The 23,124-nt window shown below is 41.8% G+C and overlaps 1 protein-coding gene across 1 annotated transcript in view; it reads right to left on the bottom strand.

Annotated features, from left to right (window-relative positions):
- Nucleotides 1–829: 829 nt before the first annotated feature.
- ptpn4a (protein tyrosine phosphatase non-receptor type 4a) overlaps nucleotides 830–23,124 on the bottom strand; it is a 57,006-nt gene continuing 34,711 nt past the window's right edge. Inside the window, 21 exon segments of the mRNA XM_018682291.2 lie at nucleotides 830–4,599; nucleotides 4,601–4,963; nucleotides 5,053–5,188; nucleotides 5,314–5,462; nucleotides 7,003–7,131; nucleotides 8,018–8,164; nucleotides 8,742–8,803; nucleotides 8,951–9,041; nucleotides 9,371–9,537; nucleotides 10,449–10,605; nucleotides 10,826–10,882; nucleotides 11,066–11,149; nucleotides 11,755–11,914; nucleotides 14,968–15,129; nucleotides 15,491–15,625; nucleotides 16,126–16,163; nucleotides 16,165–16,195; nucleotides 17,253–17,425; nucleotides 18,047–18,110; nucleotides 21,020–21,108; nucleotides 22,730–22,817. Coding sequence (XP_018537807.1) covers nucleotides 4,564–4,599; nucleotides 4,601–4,963; nucleotides 5,053–5,188; nucleotides 5,314–5,462; nucleotides 7,003–7,131; nucleotides 8,018–8,164; nucleotides 8,742–8,803; nucleotides 8,951–9,041; nucleotides 9,371–9,537; nucleotides 10,449–10,605; nucleotides 10,826–10,882; nucleotides 11,066–11,149; nucleotides 11,755–11,914; nucleotides 14,968–15,129; nucleotides 15,491–15,625; nucleotides 16,126–16,163; nucleotides 16,165–16,195; nucleotides 17,253–17,425; nucleotides 18,047–18,110; nucleotides 21,020–21,108; nucleotides 22,730–22,817 — 2,518 coding nt within the window. The 3' untranslated portion in view covers nucleotides 830–4,563.

Here is a 23,124-nt window from a genome sequence, read left to right as displayed (position 1 = left end):
TGCCTAAAAAAATGTGCCTATACTCTGCCACACGATGCATAAGCCTGTCATATGCCTGTACATAACCCAGCTGTACACAGATACATTTAAGAAGACCAGCTTGATCATTATAGGCCTACACCACTATTAAAAATGGCTGCTCAGAGACTGTCTATGGACACGTTTGAAATGTAACATTTACATCTGTTTGTGTGTGCACCAGTGTTAAAACAGTGTGTGTGTGTGGTCATTATCAGTATAGAAAGTGGAGCAGATGCAATCTTTTTTTCCCGTGTTGAGGATTTAATGCGCAGTAATAGCACCCGTTGTGGCCTCTGGCTTAATAATACCATTATAAAAAGATGGTTAGATCTAAAGTACCTCATTCTATCAAATCATCTGATATAATCATAAATCTTTAAGGTTGGCTTATATGCAACACAGAGGGGAGGCTGTTTATTCAGCTGTTTGTTTCCTTAGAAACCTACTTTTGCAATATTTTCCTCACAGCTCAGATTTTTTAAATCTCCTTTTCCTTTTGGATAGCTTTCCTAGCATCAGTGTGGTTGTTATTTTCCTTGGCATTGTGGATATTTAGCACCTCATGTGACTTAATGGCTTCACCCTACGCTAAAATCTGAAAAAGTGATTCTGATCGAGGTCTTCAGCGCAGGTGCAGCGCGTCTGCTCACTCTGACATTGCCCAACCTCACTTTTACAGTGTGGAAAAGCAAGGTGATCTGAAGCCACGTCTCCATGCTTTGACAGACAAGCTTTAATTGTTCACAATCAAGCTTATAGACATGTCCAAAGCACCGTAAAATCATGATACGAGAAAGAAACAAGCAACTGAGGACAAAGGTTTTTATGACACAGGTAGGAGTTAACCAAGGGTATAATAATACGGTAAAACATTTCTCATTATTTTGTGTTTCATTATATATACACTCGCTGTTATAGATTACGTTTCAAATAGAACAAAAAAATTTTGAAATAGCAGTCTTGAAATACACACCATTTTTGTGTCACATTTGAATCATCCAAAGGAAAAAAAATCAAAAATAAAATAAAAACAAAATCTTTCTGCTCACAAATGATTTTCCCTTTTATTTTAAAGATTTTTTTTCATATACAACATTGTATTTACATGGTCTAGTATTATTTACACAAAATTAACAAGTGGCACTGTGTAGTTAGGAGTTCTTTTCTTTTTCTTGTTCCCTACATGTGTCTTTATTTTGAAACAAAATAATAATGATAAATAAAAAAAAAACTCAACTCATCAACAACTCATTTTAACAATGCTTTATGTCTCCAACTTTTTTTTTCAGTAGCACTACCTGCCACTAAGCCTTCTACAAAGTGCTGTCCTTTCCCTACCCAACTAGAACTGTTTTCATCTTTACAAAAATACAACTAACCCCAGCCCTCCCCGTGTCTGGTACCCTCCAAACTACCTTTGATCAGTACCCTAAACGCACACACAGTACCAATTATGTGTCAACAACGAAACACTTTGAACACAGACAGCTCATTGCTGGACATTTTGTGCAGATGGAAACCTCTGGCAACCCTGATTGATCAATTATTAACGTTTCACTGCAGCGCCAATGTTTTGTTTACTTGTTAGAAATTGTCAACGTTATCTGAACTTTCATTTAAGTGTTGATTGATTCTGACTTTGTTGATATTTTGATTTGATTAGCCCTGTTGCCGAATACAAGAACTGATGGCTGAAGCCGCCAGGGGTTGAAAAAAAATGTTTTTGTAAGCTCATACATGTAAGGTCTGCAATGTATTTGTATCAGTCATTAAAAAAAGTTGACCAGTTATTCAGCCAGTCATTCATTGGCTAGCCTCTGTTTGTCCTTCTATGGAAAACAAGCTGTTTGATACTGCGCTTATGGTACCCATGGTATTCTGCTCAGATGTGTCATTCGCCTTGAGGCTGTGCAGAGAAAGTGGGATCCATGTATAATGATCCAAAAGAGAGGCATCTGGGGGGAAAAACAATGAGAAGAATGGACTGTGGATGTTGCGTGGGCTCTGCAGAAATGACTGATGTTGCCTGAGAGGAGCAGTTTTTCAGGAGAGGGAGAGGTTTTAAAAAATAGAGCGAAGAGGAGAGCAGTTTCTAGGCTCTTCTTCCCACCTCTACATGAGGCTAAAGTATGATTCAGCTGTTTGAAAGGAAGGTATGAGAACAGTTTGAATTGTTGTTTCACAGGCAAAGATTCAGCCTGACTTAAAGAAAAAAAAAACAGACTCTCTGAGAAGGCTCTTTTTGCATTTTTCTTTCCTCAAAAACTTGAGATCAGGTTAGATTAGGTTTATGGCTTTATGGCACAACCTTTCATTCCAGTTAACGAACAAGCAGGCTTAGACCAGACAGCTAACAAACTATATTCCATAAATGGCAGAGGAAGAGAGGGAGAGGTACAGAGAGAGATAGATAAAGACAAATCTGAGTACACACACGCACTCATACATACACTCACACACACAGCAGTAGGTTTTTCCAGCAGAGTCCATTGTAGGAGCCAATGACAGCAGGTACTGAAGCAGCCGATAAGAAAAATATCTGAAAATGATAAAGAGGCTACACTTCATTCCATACCACTATGAAAGACACACTGACAGCTTTAACCTGTATTTGGACAAGAAAAAAAAAAGACTCAACAAGAAACTTGATGCTGGGTTTTGTGAATTAAAAATACAAGTCATCATTTAGTCTCTTATCACTCATAACATGTCATATCTTAAAAACAACATGTGCCTGGAAAAAGATCAATAAAAAAGGAAAAGTACTGGTTTGAATGTTCTGTTTGTGCTGCTTCTTTGAACTGTCAACTGTTCCCTGGCAGGCACGCAGACAGATACGGATTCAATTAATCAGCAAATGGTTGGTTTTAAGCTCCGCTTCGGTGACCTCTCGACCCCACTGGAACTTAGCGAGGGAGAAGACAAAACTCTGGATGTAAGTTTTTACCATTCACAGAAAAGGTTGACATCAATCCACTCTCCGCTCGCAAAACGCAAGCTTTCTTCTTTTTTTTTTTTGTGATTGCGTAAAACTTCCAGCAGCTTGCAACCACTTTAGAGATAATTAATCCTAACGGTGTCTGATCCTATGACCTCTTTTGTTTCTCAGGTTCTGGCGTAACAGCCAGTGCAAAGAAATATTTGGGTTGACATACACTAAACAGTCATCCTGGTCAGGGTAGGGGGTGGGGTGGGGACAATCAGAGAGAAGTCATAGCTCTTCACATAGTGGGGCTTAGCTATCAGTGTCTGGCTCAAGGACACTTCAGTGAGGACTCTGCTGCCCACTCTGTCAGCTGCAAGTTTGATTGAAACACTGGGCTGACTGAACATAAATGTGAAGAAAGAAATGAACTGACCTCAGCCTTGTTTCTTAGCTTTATCAGCCATGACGGCTGGGAAATAGCTTAGATTTGAACTCAGTGAGACCGTGTGTCTACTGGGGCCTCTCCTTATGATGCTGTCTTTCTTTTCTCGTGTTGAATTAATGCCACGCAATTCATTTCAAATAATCGATCATTCCTCAGAGTTAAAAATTTTAAACACCATGTCTTTTCAGTGGAAAGTGTGCAGTCACAGATCAACAGCGGCTGCTGTGACTGGTGCAGAAGTGAAAAGGGAGGTGCCCAATAAACACAGGCCCTGAGGACTGTAAACCAGTTATGTTCCTCACCGCAGCCAAACGACGGCCACTTCAGAGCGTGTGTGTCTGTAAGCTCAAAAACACAGCACAAAGAAGGATAAAAAAAGTACCCAACTCGCCACAGCATTGAACAAGAGGTGAGACACAAAGTGCTTTCAGCTGTCCATCTGTCAGTCTGTGCTGTCAGAAACATAGACAAGAAAGCTGAGAAAGATAAAACCAAGTACAATAAATTAAACCACTGTTTTTTTCCCCACAAAAAAGAAATAAAGAAGTAGTTAGAAGAAGAGGAATCACACTACTTTACTACCTAAGATTTAATCAGGAAAGCGTGAAGCTCTAGACTCATACAAACAAAACATACAATTTTTTTGTTCAGTGGACAGGGTTTGACACAAACTAAAACACAATAAATACTCTCTGAGGAACAGAAGATAAGGTATATCTCTTTATCAGCTAAAAGGACTCTAAAAAAAAAAAGGCAGGTCTGTCTGGCAGACTCGCTCAGAAGGGGACAGGGCGACCCTTTGGGGAAAAAAAAGGGAAAAAGTGAGGGAGGGGGCAGAGGGGAGCTTTCCATCCATGGGGGCAGCCCTTCCCCTTCGTACTTATGGCACTACAGCAATTCCCCATCCACATTTTATTCTCTCATACTTCTATCATGTCATTCTTTGTATTTGTTTTTTCTTTACCCTGAACATACAATAATCCCTAATGGTACCTAGTCAACACAGCTGGATTTCTTTTTTTTAATTCTATCGTCCATGATTTTCACGTTTGTTGGTTTGTCCGTCTTTTTTTTCCATTTTTGTCAGCATAAAGTGCAACAGTGCTTTTGTTCTCTCCTCCGATCACCTGGCCTCCTCCTGGTAACCCCTGATGACCCCAGAGGTCAAACGTCACAGGTTAGCAGGATCCGGGTCAGGGTTCGCGCTTGGCCTCACTCGTCACGCTGGTAGCGCTCGCAACGCTCGGCTCCTCCACTTCCTCCTCCTCTTCTTCCTCCTCCTCCTCTTCCCCATCTTCTGTCACTTCTCCGACGTCCAGCACCTCCACCTCCTCGTCGTCGTCATCCTCTTCGTCCAGCCCTCCCTCCAGCAGCTCCACCACGGCCACCTCGCCCTCCTCCGTTGCCGCCGTCTCCTCTTTCTCCTCTCCCGCTTTCTGCTGCTCGTTCCTCTCCTCCTCCCTCTCGTCGCTCGCCTTTTCTCTCTGCTGGTAGACAGCAGTCTTGAGTGGTTTGACCAGACCTTCCTCGTAAACTTTCAGGATGGCCTCACACACAAAACGGTACTGGCTCTGTTGAAGAGAAGCAGAGAGAGATATTTTAACAGATTGTTTAGTGTGGTTGAGAGATGCTGGATGGACAAATGGATGTGCCCACGCACAGGTGTTTGTATCATCATGGCCCTCTGGTCTCTCATGGTCCTGACGATATCTAGAGGATACACTGGCTGGCCGCACTCCATTAGACACAGTGCCGTCTCCATGGTGATCAGAACCCCTGTCCGACCAATTCCCGCACTGGAGAGAAGCAGCAGGGACAGAAACGGATGTTCAATTACAAAGGAAGTGTAACATAAGACTGACAGTCAATCAACATCAAGCACCAGAGAAAGCTGCTGATTCACAGAATGATTTCACTGTACCTGCAGTGCACCACCATTGGCTGATCCTGTCCTGCCCGTTTGGTCCGTACCAGAGCCACGAAGTCCAGGAAATCAGTGGAATCATCAGGAACGCCGTGGTCTGGCCAAGCCAGGTACTGAATCTGAGTCAGCTCTCTCTGCTGCTCACTCTGAACACACACGAGGAAAAGACAAACACAGATGACTTTGTGTCGTGTCTTTACGCGCCGCTTTTCAGAAAGACTTCTTTATTATCTGAAGCTTTGGCAGCAAACCGAGGAGATTCACTCTCACAGAGGCTTAATAAGGAATTAATTCTTCTCAGAAATCACTGTACTTGACCCAAAGATTACTGTCTTTCACGTGGGGGACCTCCAAGCTCGCTCCATTGAGCTCTGTGTCCTAGGGAGAGCCTGCACTGCACCCTGACTGTGTAATTATAACCTTTAAACATGTTATGAAACAGGAAGTGTGAATAACAAACAGTGGTTTTATTCTCTCCAGTCCGCTGGACCGCTCGGTGATTCATGCTGCTGCTTCTCATTTTATGAAACATCACGTACTGATGATAATATTTTCTGTGGCTTTACTACAAAATGTCCTTTTTTATACTGCTGCAATCGAAACTATAAATAAAGACAGGACACATTTCCTCTGTTTCATTCATAGATGGGGAAAAAAAAACCTGACAGTGCTGTAGCAAGTGATCAGAAAATAAGTGACACATCAGTGACACACACACACGCACACACACAGAACCTACAGCAGAAAACAACCACTGACCACTGGTTCTTGTGCGACTCAGAGCCCCTGTGTTCCCCTTTAACATACTACCTCACTGCATCGCCATGGTTACACATCTATTTCCATAGCAACAATCACAGGCAGAGGAGAATGCTAATTGCCTCCTCCTACAGCCATATACTTTAAAGGTCATGATACAAGCGTACACAGAATAATCAGAAAACACAGACAGCAGAAATGTGTTTTCTTTGTCAGATTTGTCCTTAATGCTGGCTTGGTAGATGATATGTTAGATACTGTACATTACAGCAGACACAATGATTAATTTAGCTGCACCGTTTTTCATCCAGAAATAATAAAACGCAGAATAAAAGCCTTCACTTCAGAGCAACGCAAAGTAAAAGTTCTCCATGACGTGCTGAAGTAAGACTTGGAGGCATCAAAGGCTTCAACATCACAACAAAACAAACGCATGCTCTCTCTCTCTCTCTCTCTCTCTCTCTCTCCACTTCTTCTGTTTTTCAAACTATCATCGTCCCACTCTCCTCTGTTCCTCTGCTCCTCTTCTCTCTCTCTCTCTCTCTCTCCATTTCAGCCATGTAACCGACTGGGGTGGTTTGGTCGCCATGGCAACCGGATCCCAATACGTGGCCCGCATGCAGCAATCGGGAGCCAGAAAAAGAACAGCCCACACTGGTCACTATGGCAACACACCTCCTCCGGGGTCCTTCGGCGGCTCATCCTCCCTGAGACTCTGGTCCCTCTCTTTGTTTGGACCCAGAGTCTCTCACCTGCTCTGGTTATCAGCACACGCCCTCTCACTCTCTCATCTCTCTGGCTTTACCTCGACTCCTGTTCTGCTGTTCTTCCCTCATGGTCATAGCTTTACTTTCTCCTTGTCCTTTTTTCCCCCCTCCTTTGACATTATGTGCTTGTAGATGAATCTGTGTGTGTGTGTGTGGTTACCGGCGTGTGTGTGAGAGTCATCTCTCGGACCAGGAAGGCAGAGTTGCCCTCTTCGTTGTGGCATGTAACTGTAAAGTTTCCGTAGGTGGTGGTGCTGTCTGGGTTGGGCCAGTACTGGTGACACTTCACCTATAAATACAGACAAAGTTTTCAGTTTGCAACTCAACATTTAATTTCCCTAAACTGTTATTCACAGCTCAGACATCGGAGGTCAGGGATTCTCTTACTCTTCAGTTAGACATCTTCTCTTAGCTGTTATATTTAGTACACAAATATATCCGGTGCATCTGGAATCATTTAAAATCTCTAGTGAAGTGATGATTGTGAAATTTCTTTGCACCCAGGCTTGTTTAAGACCTCCTGGAAAAATGAGAAAACTATGAATGTTTTTCTGCAGGATGTGTGTGTGCCTTATAGGATTAAGTATCTCAAGCATGAGAGAGACATACCTCTCATGACACAGTCATTATTATGGCACTAAACAGGCTCACTCAGTATCACAACATGGGTTCTCTATAATTGGAAAACCTGGGTTTTACCAAGAGAGCTAAACTTAAAGAAGTACAGCTCTCTGTTTGAGATTCAGCTGTCGTCCATCTTTAACTGTTCTAATCAATCCAGCTGTCTACATAGGCTGCATAACAGCTTACTTGCTAAGCCTGTAAAGGCCACCTGAAGCATATTTTTACACTCCAGGTCTACTTTCCTGCGTTTTAATGCATGTAACTACGGCGATTGTGTAATGGGCCCTGAGCACTGCCAAAACTAGGGTGACCTACAACTTAATACAGTACCTGAACGCATTGTGTGGGGATACATGGAGCAGCAGAGCTGCTGTTGCTGCTCCACTAACTCACAGTTTGTCCTGCATGTAAACATGCTGTCAGATTTTACAGTGTAGCTGCAACAATGCCACAAGTAAAGACAGAGTAGAGATACACTAACAATGAAAGCCCATTTCTGCTCTTCATACATATGGACTCCAGTTCCATCTGTGAAGAGGATGTCTACATACCCTCCCCCTCTCGACCTGCGTAGTCAGCATGACAACCATGGACGAGCCCTGTTCCCAGGTCATTTGCCAGAAGTCAGAGCAGGTGTTGGGCAGCGGGCCCTGGCAAGCTATGTAGCGGTTTATCAGACTGGAGGCTGGCATCTCCATCTACACAAAGAGAGACAGGGAGGTTGAGATACAGAGGCTGCAAAGATCTCACTTTACAGATTCTTTTTTCAGTTTGTTTTTTCATCAGTGCACGGAGCTAAATGTTTTTCTAAAAAGTACAAACACATCAACTTTGAATAAAAAACTAATTAAGTTGCTGTCAAACATTTAAACACTTAAACTGGCTGCTGCTGGCAAGTTGACAATGGTTTGTCTCCTGTTTGACTAAGCCTCTGAGTCACAAGGTTAAACAGACAGAGAGATACATTCATTTTACATATTGTTCCAACTTCTTAGGAGCACTTAAATTTGCCATTAGAAATACGCTGCACGTTCAGTTACAATTTCTTGTTACCATAAAAAAATTAAATAAAATAAAATCAGGCTGCTTTGTTTGAAAAGACAAACACCTGGCTGACTCAAAAACATACTCACTTGCACAGCCGACGTGGTTAAATCATTCACCAGTACAGCCACCATAGTGTTTTAACATGTTTTTTGATGGTTAGCAAAACAAGCAAAATGCAGAGATACTGATGAAAGGATGACAGAGAGCAGCAAGGACAATAAAACTCACATTGATGTAATTTGCATTGATGTAATCATCTGTGCTTTTCAGAATGACTCGCGTGGCATCATCTGCAGAACGAAAGAAAGAGAAGGGGGGGGGGGGTAAGATTACAGAAAACATGTGGACAGAGAGGGTGAGAGCATGACGGGATGAATAAAAGGTTAATGTCAGCACATATTTGAACACACAAGCCCGCAGAAATAGAAGTCACATACAAGGGGAGATGTCTCTGTAGCGGTTTTTGGAAACGTTCTGAGGTAATTTGGCACACAGCATGGTCATCCCGGGCCTCTTCCTGTACAGTTGCTGTAAGAAAAGGGACAAAACTGATATTAAAGTTGTAGATCAATAAGCACTAACCATTTCTTTGCCCTCTTTGTGTATGTAAATATAAGTATAAATACGTTTTTGTGTGCACGAGCCTTAGATGCATTTAGTGTGTGTTTGTTTGATGATGATGAACGACAGGTGTTTTCAGGAATGTGGAGTAGGAAAGAAATTTGTGACAATTCCTGAAAGTAATCCTATTAACCAATCAAAAACTACAGACCTGAAATTCCACAACCATATGTGAGCATGTATGCACTGACTCTGCTTATGTCTAATCTGATTTACGTCTCTGTCTTTCTCCTCACATCAAACTGTGCCAGTATAGCTCCACTGTTCAGGCCTTCCTTCAGTGTAGCCATGGAGTCCCTCAAAGCATTCTGGTCTAGCTGGGCAGGGTCCTGAGGGGACTTCTCAGGGATGTACTGAAAATCTGGCTCCGAGTCCACCTTCTCCTCCACCACGTCATAGATGGCTGAATGGGACAGGGAAGAAATATGTCACAGGTTACATACACATGGCTGTTAAAGCAAGCTGATCAGAAACAATGCACTGCACCACAGGAACATACAGTTTGTCTATATATTCATACGCCTGCATTTCATCAGTAAAATCTGATTCTCTGAATTTGTAGGCATTCAATACATTTATGCAATCTTATATCAGCTTTGATGTAATACAGGATAGAATGCATAAATCCCTCTTTGACCCAGTTAAAATACCAAGAATTTCCATGTTTCATCATCTTTAAAAGCTCCCCTCCCCGCTTTGCTCATGCTGATTAAAGGACATGGTATGCCATCTTCCTACGTGGCGAATACATATAGCTGAGACATACAGAGAGCAAAATGTACAAATTCACAGACCTCATTTGCAACTACAAAAGTGGGACTGAACCGCCTGAAGGAGATCAGGAGCAGAGTCAAAGTTTGTGACCAGATGCGTGGCTGTTAATTTTCAGGAGTGGGCTGCGCTAGCTGTCTGTATGTTAGACTTAGCCTAGTATTACTTAAGTGTTTACTAAGTAGAGATTCATGCAACACTAAATTAAAACGGGTTGCACCACACAAACTAGTTCTTACATAGAATTGAGTTGTTACTAAATATCCACACCCAGTAATTGCCAGACATAATGAAGCTGGCTGAACCATCTGACAAGACTAGCTTGCTAGTACACTGTATATAGGACAAAGAGTCACATTTTGGTCATGTGATAATAACTGAGAAAACTGCTATGAGATGTGGCTAAAAGCTCAGGACAGAGCTTCTAAGTGGATCCTGAATTTGCCTTTTTAATCAAATGTAAGGCCCAACATAAAGGAAATGTAGATAAGTTATTAGTGTGAAAATGTTTCTCAGTAGATCTGACCAATGGGAACGTCTCACCGTTTGGTCTGACCAATAATATGAGCTCCCCGGAGTGGCTCTCACAACTGGCCTTGATGAACATGACCACCTGGTCATGGGTGTGGTCAGAGATGTCCCGCCCATTAATCAAGACCACCTGGTCGCCCTCGTTTAGGCGAGGCACGCACAGGTCAGCCTGAAAAGGAGGAGACAGGGAGATGGAAGAAGAGAAAGAAGAATGAGAGTTAATTGTTCCAGAGGGAGAACAAATGTTTTCAGATATGAAAATGCTTAAATTGAGGTTATTTGTGAAGCTATGTTTGTTATTCTTTTAAACAACATAAATAACCGTAGGAGAGGGACTGTGTTTCCTCATCTACTGACTCACAACTCATATGAGGTGGTTATCGACTTACTGATGTTCCTGGAGCTACTCTAGACACAATGATAGGCATCTTCTGGTCAGCTCCACCCTGGAGACACAGAGACACACATTAACAGCACAAAACTTGACACAAATGTCCTTTCTTTTTTAGAGGGAAGTTAGGATTTTAGGAAGAAGTGTGGATGATATAGATGATTTGTGACAGGTTGGCGTACAAAAGTAAAAGACAAAAAGACAGCAAAATGGTAAATAAACTAGTATCAGCTCTCACCTTCACATTGAAGCCGAATCGTCCGTGTTCATCAGGTCTCATCTTGATTAGGACCAAATTATCATGAGGGACCACTCCATTCAGCTGAAAGAACACAGATATACAGAATAAACATCAACAATATAATGCTGAGATATACTAAGAGCTTTAACAATTTATTTCTGGCCACTAGGCGGCAGGAAAAAAAACATTTTCACAGCTGCAAATGCAGCTACTGAGACTTGACCATACAGTCAATGCGTGGGATTTAGAATCAAAACAATGAGCTAAAAGAGGCAAAACAGCTCTTTACAGCTGGAGACTATGGTGTGGATTATCAGAAAAGAAGACATCTCAAAGAAGACAGTAATGTGGCCATGTTTAGACTCTGATAAGTCAAATCTTTATTTCAGTCCAGACTGATTTTTGTTTGGTTCTTTAAATGTTGAACGACAAAAGGAGACAAAACCAAATGGAGGGAGAGAGAAGATGTTTACTGCTACTTTACTTGTGAAAACACTGAAAGCTCCTCTTCATATATTTTCACTGAAAACCTCTCAGATTAGAGCAGGTCTTAATATGAGCCTACCTATATTTTCTGTTACAATGGAAAGCGGACTTTGCAAAGTTGCATAAAAGATGTGTAAATGTTAACATTGGTATTAATTAATCATGTGATGAATATCTGTGTCTTGTGTTGCCACACTGACCGTGGTCTTGTCAGCATTGACGGGGACATCATACATCTCGCTGAGGTGGTTGTCCAAGAGGCTCTGCTGAGAGTGGGCCTGGATGATCTGGCTCAAGGTCTTCCTGCTCAGCTGCTTGGGAGGCAGAGCTGGGGGTTGGCCGTCTACCCCCTCTGGAGACCTGGGGGAGGCAAGGAGACAGACAGAGAGAGAGAGGTGGAGGGAGAGAGTAAAGAACACAGAAATAAAGAAAAGAGAAGGAGAAAAGTGTTTAGTTTAAACAAATGTTGACAGCTGACAAAAAAGGCTCCAGATGTGTCTTTTGTATCACTACATGATTACAGTTGAATCCTTTATAGGATACAGTGTAGTACACCATTAAACTCTGAATAATTACAAAATAAATCTTTAAACTTGGCAGCAGAAAATGCTTATAGATGGTGAAAAACTGATGCCACAAACACACAGGTACAGGAAAAAAGCGCAACTAATGGCCCAGCTAAAGGCCTTCCTGTTTGTTAAAGAAGTGGGCTTTGGAAAAAAAAGAGAGGCAAATAGAGAGAAACAGATAAAGGGGAGCAAGAGACTGCAAGAGACAGCGATGCTTAATAGGACTGTGTTAGTCACAATGCATTAACTTCAATAAAAGGGCTGCAAACGGAAGGAAAACACCCCCCCTCCATCATCCACACAATAAAAGGCAGTCAGTGTGGATGTTGAAACAGTCAGGTAAGGCTTTCAGCAGCATCATGGCTCCCTCTCTGGGGGGTAAAAGCCAGTCATTTCACTGTGTGTGTGTGTGTGTGTGTGTGTGTGTGTGTGTGTGTGTGTGTGTGTGTGTGTGTGTGTGTGTGTGGTTGTGCACAGGCACTCCTAAGGGGCGGTAGCACCAGTCAAAGAGCATTGACTTTGTTTTGGCTGCAGTTACTGGTGCCACTTTGTGTCTTAAATACACACACGCAAACTAACATTTATTATGGGTCAAAACCAGGTCAGTCTTTCAGAAGGAGGGCAGTGCACGGCAGGCCTGAGCCAAGACTGTATCCTAAATTTCCTCAACGCGTCACAGATGAGTGAAATGGATATGCATGTATGCCTCATGCCTCACCACAACTTAGCCAAGGCCCTGGGATAAGGAGATTTAAACCTTGTCTGCACTGGACATAACGAAGCCCCTATTTGATTGCGATGTCTTCTTATGCTTTAACAGCAACAGAACAATCATTACATCCACCAATAAAGTACTGTGTTGCATTCAAACCCACCAAAAGATACATTTAAAAACACTTTCAGTGCATCTTTGAGGAAAACAGTCTGATTATAGCAAACAAACTCATCATACCACATAGTTGCATGCAATGTTGTGTCACAGCATTTCCTGACACTGTCAAGGAAATAAAAGAAATTGCTGTAATACACCTGTGGTTTGCTAAAACAGATAATTTTCACTCTACACAACTAAAAACAGAACATTACAGAGAGTGTGTCCAAGGGTTATGGCTTTGTTGTATCGCTCAAGTGCCGAACCGACATAGCGTATAACTGCGGCCCTGTGGGGAGACATAGCATGTTCTACTTTAGTTTTAATTGCAGGAATATCTTGGAGGAACATTGGGGAATTTGGATTGTGGGCCGGAGCAAAGTGATCGACCTGAAAATATGAGATCGCAAATATAAAGTCACTGTACATAAATCTTGAGAGGATCAAGGATGCCTGATTCTCAACAACAAACAAAAAGGCGGAATGTAAACTACACGGGACAAAGAGGTAGTTATCACATCAAGATTTAGAACTGACAGCTCAGAAACATTTAAATGTAATCTAGACTAGGACCAAATCTTACAAGTAAACACTGCAGCTTTGGTAACTGGCAAAGAGAAATGATAAAAAACTATGAATCTGTTTCTTTTGACAATAAACTACTTTTAGAAATTACCACCTGTAAACTATTTTCAGCATATTTGCAGCCCAGTCGTGATATGTGAGATTGGGAAGTTCCTGTCCGCCCACAGATTTGAGCCTGTTAAGGATTTCTTTTCTGATTCTTGGGTTTTTTTATGACCCAGATACAGAATAAACTAACCTTCTCTTTAGAGTGTAAAACTTATTTAGGCGAGAAAACCGAGCGATTATAAAAACAGGACACAGGAACTGAAAATGGCAAAGCCTTCATTTTCACCACACTTCCTCTGCCTGATATAAAATCCCTGTCTATTTACAGAAAGTTATGAAGTCAAGATATCATGTAAACAGCTAAGTCTAATCTTACATCCCTAACACGTTATGGTGAATAACACTGTCATTTTAAAACCTAAAATTATTTAATCATCAAATGCAACGTTTTAAAAAATTCAACAGGTGCTGGAAACACCCATCATGAATAAACCAAATAAAGCCACTAAAATAACATGCATGGATGATGTGAGTGTTCGTCTTTTAGCTCTGTAACAGAGTGATGAGCTAACAACTTGGTGTGTGTTTGCCTGTGTGTGTATGCGTGTGTAGGTAGCATTTCGGTCCCCACAAAGCTGTCAGACCCCATAAGTAGAGTGGGCTCTCCGGCCCCACAAATATAGCAAAGCAAGGCCCCTACCCAGTAAACACACACACTTTGCCTTTAATAAACTCCAGAAGAAGAATGTATTATTTTTTTCATGTAAAGTTTTAAATTCACTTTGAGGCTTTCAAGATTTGAAACATCAGCGTGGAGCTTTATTAGTTAAAGGAATTGACCATATGTTTTAAAGCGTGTGAGCACAATAAAGACAGGCAGACAACACACACACACACTAACACATTCCTAGTTCAGCCCTGCTATACACTACAACCTCTCCACCCTGCTACCCACTGTAAACACATTTTACAGGCTGTTTTTCAAAGGCTTCATCTTTCCAATGGGGCCAGCTAAGTGACACTGGGAGAGGGTGTAAACTGTTGGGAGAAGCCACAGACACAGACAGACATTTAAAAACCAGTCAACTCAGCAGCGCACTCAGACAGAGTGGCACTAACGCTGATGAGTAAAATTTAACTTCAAAATTAAAGGGTGGCTTTTTTTTCTAGGGGGTGCTTTATTTATGAGGCAATGAATTTATAGTGAAATCTACTGCTTTGCCACCAAGTGAGAGGGGGATTTTTCCCCAAAGAGAAACAGGCTTTAAGGAAAATGGGCAGGATGTGCATCAAAAACAAGAATACAAAGGAAGAAAAGGGGAAATGTGCAGGAAACTTACGGTGTAGAGTCCAGGCTGATGCTGTTGGCCTGCGTGGACGATGCTGACTTGTGATTGGAGGAGAAGACGGGCAGGCTGGGTGAAGCGTGGATCACGTGATCGACCAGGTGGCCGACGGACGACGGCCGTAGTCGCGTACCCTCTTGTACAAAGAGCGAGTTCCTGACACACACGCACAAGACGTATGAGGTTAAAGGGCTGGGATTACAACCTTAAATTGTTTTGGTACTGATGGAAATGTGTTCGCTGCTTCAGATGTAAAACACTGAAGTACCTGAAGTATCTGATCAGACATTTTCAGAGTTAAATCACAATTTTATATAGTATTTTATTAAGGCAAAGTTCTTAAATTCTAAGTATTGTCCTGGTAATTGTACCAAATCTCTGACACTATACTAGCTCTAGTCATTTGCCGTCAAAACAGTGATTTAAATAGACCTCAACCTGCTGAATGTGATTACATTTAGACCTTCGCTGCCATAATTGTGGCAAACTTGGTTTGGACCCTGGAACTTGGACTTACTGATTGGGCGTCCCAGGCGGTGAGCGAGTGGGCAGGCTCTGGGTTTCCAGTCTCTCATCTGATAGGCTGTTCCTGCTGACCGACTCCCAGTCAGTTCCACCAACCAACTTTCTGGCCAGTGGCTTGCTGGGAGACCTGCTTGGACCATGACATTAATTCAGTTGTGGTCAAAATGAAAATATTTGTGAAGCCTGTACCAAAAGAAAAGAGGTAATTCCAAAGTTGTCTTATTTAAATGAAGTGTGTTCGTGGCTGGCTTGTTAATACGGCTACACAAACCACGAGTCCACGACTTCTGATGGTCAGTAAATCCCTCCAGATTGTAGGGCTGCTCACTTGTAAATCTCACCGTCTTGTTATCTATTTCTACACATGAAAAGATGAAACGATGGAGCTGACAGTTGAGTAACAAAAGTGAAGTCACCGGTAACCTAACACTTTACTTTTGGCGCTGAGTGATTAGTAAAATTATATAATTAGTTTTTTAAATGAGTAATGTGTAATGAGTAATAGATTAGTTTACAAGGAACTAGCCCAACACTGGTAATTATAGATTAAAGTTCATGTGGAATTTATCTATCCCCAAAAAAGTCAATGGTTAGCTTAAACTAATCCAAGAAAGCCATGTCCATTACCTGGCAAACACTCTGTCCTTGATGCCTTTCTCCTTTCCCATACTGCACAGACTGCACCTCTGTTCGCCCGCTACAGACACACACACACAAAAAACAACAGTCAGTGGACTGTCCTGAAAAAAAAATTAAACTTTAACTGAACTGAAACAGGCTGAAGATCCTATTTTTTCCCATCCCTCAAATTTAGCTGAAAAATTCTGCCTTAAAATGAACAACCAGCTTGAAGAGTTGAGCATGTTCTGCCAGCCAGAAACAGCGAATTCAAAATGGATCTTTTATTATATGATACACTGTTACCAACATTTGAATGACACAGATTCACAATTCAAAAGTCTATTATTGTTGGAAAGTCAGGCAATATCTCAAGGGCAAACACACACGCACACACACACACACACACAGTCGAGCCAAACATCAGAGCAAAGCTCATTCACGTTGCATCACTGCTGCTCAATAATGCATCACAAGACATCCAACTCTCAGCTCATCTCTCACTCACTCATCTCATTTCATAGAAAAAGGAAATAAAACATGCTACCAATGAAGTGAAACAAAGTTGTCACAATGCAATGTCATGATCCAGCAAGGAGAAAACTGTTTGCACAAGTTATTTTATTTTACGTTTGCATTTCCTTTTGCAACTTGAAAGCAGTATATCACCAATTAGATGAAGTGTTTTGTTTGAGAAGGGTGTGGCAGCAGTGGTGTCGGTCAGTTAAGTGACCTGCCAGGGGATGCTTGCACATGGACACAAACAATTCATGCAAAAGTTAAAAGACTGGCTGCAAGGACAAACACAAGCAAGCTGCTCTTTCCTTTTTTTGAGGTAAACCATGAATTATTAAGTTGTGCTCTTCTGAGGCATGGTAGCATGAAAGGCACCCACTAGCCTTCCAGCCTCCCAACCCAAATGAAACAAGTGCATCAACTTCCAAACAAACATGTACTTCTGTTGGTGTTTACTTGAAGTGGGGATAATGCTGGGAGTCAAACAGAGATAAAGGCAGACAGAGCATCCACCAGTCTGGTATGTGTGCGTCTGAATATCAAAGCAAGACTTCTCAGAGGTTCTGTCGATTATCGCCATGCCCCTGTGGGAGTGTAAACATGTGTCCTCTTGTTCTCACCAGTATCTGAACTTCGAGCCCAGGGTGAAGTAGTGAGCAAAGAAGTTCTTCTGTGGCGGGATGGGCCGCTCCAGCCTGAAGAAGGTGTGGTGCTCCACACAGGCCTTCCACAGGTTCTTACAGGCCCGATAGTTGACCATGTTGAAACCCAGCAGCGTCTCCCGAGTCTCAGTCTGTGTCCAGGGAGGAGAGGGTGACAGTTAATGGGATGTTGTTGAAAAACATTTTGTCTGTTTCATTAAAAAAGAATCAATTTTAAGTTAAAATCGAAAATAGATTTTAGACAGGACAAATGGTAGCAGATAGACAAAAAGTGGACAAGGTCAGCATTAAGTTATTAGATGCAATCTACTTGTTATCTGTTTAATGGTATGTTCAAAGGCAGTGTAGCTCTCTATATGTGCTGGTGGAGGACGCCAGGGGAAAGAACTGTATCATTTAGCTTTCAGTAATACCTGCAGGTCTACAGGAAGTCTTAAAATTAAAGAGGACTTTAAGAGGGACTGCGTGAATATGTGTGTGGTGGAAATAAAAATCAGGTTGACAGCAACTTGTCAGCTGTCTGCTGAGTTGCTTGTTGCCTTGGGAACAGAAAGAGATCCACATGTTATACAGGGAATGCAGGACAACGTGTGGGATTAAAGCAGAGTCAACCAGGACACAGACAGCAGGGGGTTAATCGGACGCTGATTAAACACACACACACACACACACACACACACACAAACATACACTGTATGCAGATGCAGTATTGTACTGTGTGCTTGTGTGTGTGTGTGTGTGTGTGCACCTACCGCCTCTCTTCTCAGCTGGATGAAGAACTGTTTGCACTTGAAGGAGATTTTCACTATTTTCAACCTGGAAGCAGAAAAATTCAGCAGTTTAGTGTCAGTTCAGTGTCTCACACTTAGTAAGTCACCTTTTCTGCCCTTGTCAGCTGCTAACAATCGTGATCTGAGTAAGGAAGGAGTCAAATTAAAAAAATAATAATAATAATATTGTCTGCCGCTTCAGGCTGTGTTTAACAGTCAACTCCTCTACATCCAATTATCACTTTTCTTTCACTTTAAGTAGCTTTAAAGTTGGAGAAATTCTGGTGTATCAGTGGTGTCTGAAAGGGTTAAAATATAAAATATAGATATACTTTTTCTCTTTTGTCGTTCTCACACTGAAGCTTAGCCATACTCGCTCTTCAAGTAAGCTGACCCATGTGCCACATCTCAACTGTTCATTTAACTTCCGACCCGTTCCTCCTTCCACAGCTAGAGGGTATGGGTTATATGAGTGTTATATGGAGTCTCCCAGTGGTTGAATGATAACTATAACTTCTCATCAATCTGTGTGTTATCTAGCAGAAACTGTATAAAGTAATATTCGAATCAGAGGACTACACACGCACGGCCACAGTAAGAGGTCTGCTGATGAGCGGCAGAGAAACATAATCCTTTCCTAGAGCTCTGTTGCTGCTGTGACTCATCGCTCCCTGCTAAATATATTTTACATACTTACTCACACACACTTGCAACACACACATTCACAAACACACACACACACACATGCTTAGGCAGGGTGTGAGTCATGCCCCATCTAAGTGTGGCTCATTTGTCAGGCTGCTGAGAACAGAAATAGGAAAGAGGCACAAATGTAAATGTCTCTCTCGTTTTTTGGAGGCTTTTCCTCTATCTCTCTCGAGCCTTACTTGTCTTACAGGTCAACTGACAAAAAGAGAGGGGGAAAATGACAGGAAGAAATAAAAGGCAGCATAAGAAGTGACATGCAGATGTAGAAACAGTGAGGCTGAGAGAAGACGGGGTGAAGCAGAGAGAGGAAAATCAGTGGGTGTAGGGCTGAGAGACACTATTGACTATAATGTCTCTTTCTCTCTCTCTCTCTCCCTCACACATGCCAGTGGACAACTGCTGGGGACACCACTGTTGAGCTCTAAATTTAGCCCCAACTGACTGAATATGCACACGCACACAAACTTGCTGTCGTTGTTTTTCTCCACTTAGAAAGGCTTTTTTGCCTTTTTCTTGCGTTCATCCCACTAGAGACTAGCCTTAACCAAAAACTAAGACTTAACCTTTAAATTTTATGGTTTGGCTTTTCGTCCCCATATGGGAAGTCCCCAGTGCCCAGGTTTATAAATACGGTCCCCACAACATACAGCAAGACAAAATCCTTCATTCTGTAAACCCTGCATGAACACACATACACTCAAACTAATCTTACCACAAACATCTTTCCATTGTCAGACATACACTTATGTCTACACACACTCACACACCAGCTGCTATGTGCATTTGATCCGGCTGTGTGTGTGTGTGTGTTAAGCCCACACATGAGTGAATTTATACCCCACCACCGGCACCCATTAACATTTAGCCTCCCACAGTGCAGCAGAGATTTCTAAGAATCAGTTTGGAGAGAGAGCAAGTGGCGTACAGAGTGATGAAAGAACGTGAATTAAGACAGAGAGAAAAATGAGGACAAAGAGAAAAAGGAGAGCGAACAGATTTAATGGCTGTAATATTTCCAGGAAACCTAATTTAACATAAATCCCCCCCCCCCCGGAAAAATCTGGTGGAATCAGCTACATAATTCTAAAAAAGATCAACTGAGGCTTAAACATTAATATGCCATGTCAATAATCACTATGTGAGAGGTTACCAAAATATTACATTTCTCAGCAAAAAGGGTTGAAGGCTGTTCAAGTGGAGCTGGCAGCAGACTGATTGACACAGAGGAGGGTTTGTGACAAGAACATCCGCAGTTTGATTTCCCAGATCAGGGGAAATCAGAGAAACGCTCTCTACTTTTGTCAACAATTACAGCACGAACCACACAGCATGGCAAGGCAGTAAAGATTCAGCTGTTCCATTTGAGCTGAGTTTTTAGTTTGAAAACATCACTGAAGAGCACTTTTTTTTTCCTGGCAGCGCCACTTTTCATCCGCACAGATCAACTCATTCACACCTGATAGCTGCCAGGTTTCTGTTGGCCACACAGCAGCTGGTTTTCAACAACCTCACTGGCAGGTGTAACTGAAACTGCTGAACTTCTGATCACACATTTCTCTCAAATCTTACACCAAGTCTCTGAAACAGCAGTTTGTTTACAGGTACACACGCTTCTTTAAAAAGAATATGCATTTTGATTCAGTTGTGATCTCTTTCTCTCTGTCTGTTTCTCCCTTCAACCGATACAAAGGCATACAAAGTTTCTGTTTAGCTCAAACCAGCAAGGCAAGTTTTGTCCCAAGGTGTCCCCCAGGCTTTAGAGCTTGGTCCTTTGCTGTTCATGAATACCAGTATGTAGAGTGAAGGTGAAACAGAAGCAGGTGACTCAGTCGAGACAAATTTAGGAGCTCGTTCCTAAACGAGGTTCTATCTCTGCGACGACTGGACGACTAGTCTCCACGGTTATTAGACATTTGTTAAATCCATCACCACTGAAACTCACTGAAATTAAATCATGGATGCACGCCAACTTTCTAAAACTGAGCTCTGACAAATCTAATATGATCATTATTGGTCTCGAAGCTCTTACCAACCCCCCACCCCTTACTATCAATAGCTCCATGCTGTATCCCTCCCCGCACACCTGCAACCTTGGGGTAATCAGTGGAAGTAACCTCTCTTTGGAACACCATGTTAATCACAACACAAAAACTGCCCTTATTACACAGAGATAAATCTCTCAGCAACACTCTACTTGGATATTTTAAAACAGGTGTAAAACACGTTCTGGATGTGTGCGTCACTCACCATGGGAAATAGTTGATCCGTACCCTGTTCTTGTAAACCACAATGCCAGCAGACATCACCCCGATGAGAATCTCTGTGTTACTCTGGTCCTGAAGAGAGGGGAACAGAGTGTAATTAGTAAAGGTGGTGGCAGAGGAGTAGAGCTGAACAGAGACACACACAGAGAGAGAGAGAAGGACAGTACAACAGCAAGAAAATGTGCCAAGAAATTTTTAGATAAGCTTCCTCACTTCTACAAAACAAGTAGACGTTGCTGAAAAAAGACCTGCCTCAAATCAAGAGCAGAGGTTAAAGAGATGCTCTAAGAAACCCACACAGATGGAAATAAGAATTTGCGTGGGATAAGAACAGAGTATGTGAAGATGGGTTTGGGCCTGGGTCCATTAAACATCTACAGTAAACTAGACAACGTGTTTAGACTTTTGTCCTGATTGATTATCTAACTGAGAAATATAGTGTATGCACTGGAGCTGCATGTGCGTTGTGATACTGATGATGACTGAGTGCTGAAACATGTTTGTCTGGCGCTGCTTTACAAAAACGACACTTTGATGTTATATCAAAGTTCATGATCACTTTACATTTTTTATTTACTCCATTGTGAAATACTTGATTTTGAAACTGCATTAGACAAAATTATTACATTAAAACAAAAGCTCCCTGACAAAATGATGCAAGTTTTAGTTTCTCAAAATATCTAATTCATTCAATTCTCACAGAATGCAAACAGGTTTTCAGTCTTTTCTATCAAGTTCTGAACAACTGTTTTTAAAATGTGCAAAAGTTTTAAGCACTGGGGATGTAACGGTATCGTCAATTTCACAATATCGCAAGAACAAAAGAGTCTTGATACCATCGTGAACCGGGACGGTAACAAAGCAAGGGGAATGACAACTACAGAGACCATCGTTCATCAAGTCTTCATTTGCCTTTTAAAAATAAAAAAATAAAATATTGCGATGAATATCGTATTAATCAGGACTTGTTACAGAGGTATAATTGTATATTTTTGATATCGTTACATCCATATTACGCCTCTGTGGTTATAATTTCTTTAACAGCCCAGGAGCTAAACGCTAGTGTTCACTACTGAGTATTCAGCTTTCATTGCTGCACAGGAGGCAGAGTAGATTAGACAAGTAGTGAGTTAGCTTCTTCTGATCTTTTCTACTCAACTATCCAAAAGAAATATATTCAAAAATGAATCTAAATGATGATTTTGCTACTGTGCTACCATCTGTTGCTGTTATGATGTGTGCTGAATGCCAGTGTGTGGCATTTCTGCACACTGCAGCTCCTCCAACCTGTTCCTGCCCTGACGGCTCTTTAGATGCTGGTGGAATGAAAACAGTGTAGTATCAACCTTGTTGTGACAGTGGGGGGAGGGAAAACCTTCAACAGTTCGGGACTAAACTGATATCAGTTTTTATCGCAATTGTTGTGAGGTGGATATGGATTAGATTATCTTTCAATGCTCAGGGTTTTTGTGCGGGGAGGGAGAGAGAGAAGGCTAAAGTGAGATCACAGATACAAAGATATGTCTAACAGGACTGATGGTTTCTGGAGGGAAAAAATATCACACATTAGATAAACTGCATCACAGAAACAGACACATACCCACACATAAGCAGAAATTGTATACACGGCAGTCTTTAAGACACACACACAAACCAAAACAGACAAGCAGACATGAAATAAAACCTGACTTACCCTTGCATAGTGCAGCTCTACCCCGTAGAGCTCCAGCGTGCGTGCTGTGTTCAGATAATTAAACTCTGACTGGGCAGGAGATAGACCACTGAGAGAGGGGGAGAGAGAGAGTGGGGTACAAAGACAGACAGGGATGGGAGGTTGTGTGTGTGTGGGAGCAAAGACGGTGATGATAACAGGGTAGGTAGAAACAGAGTGTGTTAAAGAGACATGTGGAGAAGGTAAAGAGAGAAAGAGAAACAACAAAAATATATGTGTTCAGAAATAAAATGCAGTAACAGCAGGAAGAAGGACAAATTGTAGCATATATGTGTATGTGCAGCTCTATGTGTATAAGCTCACATTACTACATATTACACCAACAAATGGTGTCATTATAATATTACTCAATGTGA

Source organism: Lates calcarifer, linkage group LG1, assembly GCF_001640805.2.
Source record: "Lates calcarifer isolate ASB-BC8 linkage group LG1, TLL_Latcal_v3, whole genome shotgun sequence".
Classification (NCBI taxonomy): Eukaryota; Metazoa; Chordata; class Actinopteri; family Centropomidae; genus Lates; species Lates calcarifer.
The sequence above is the reverse complement of the archived record's forward strand: the minus strand, read 5'-3'. Positions and strand labels throughout refer to the sequence as shown.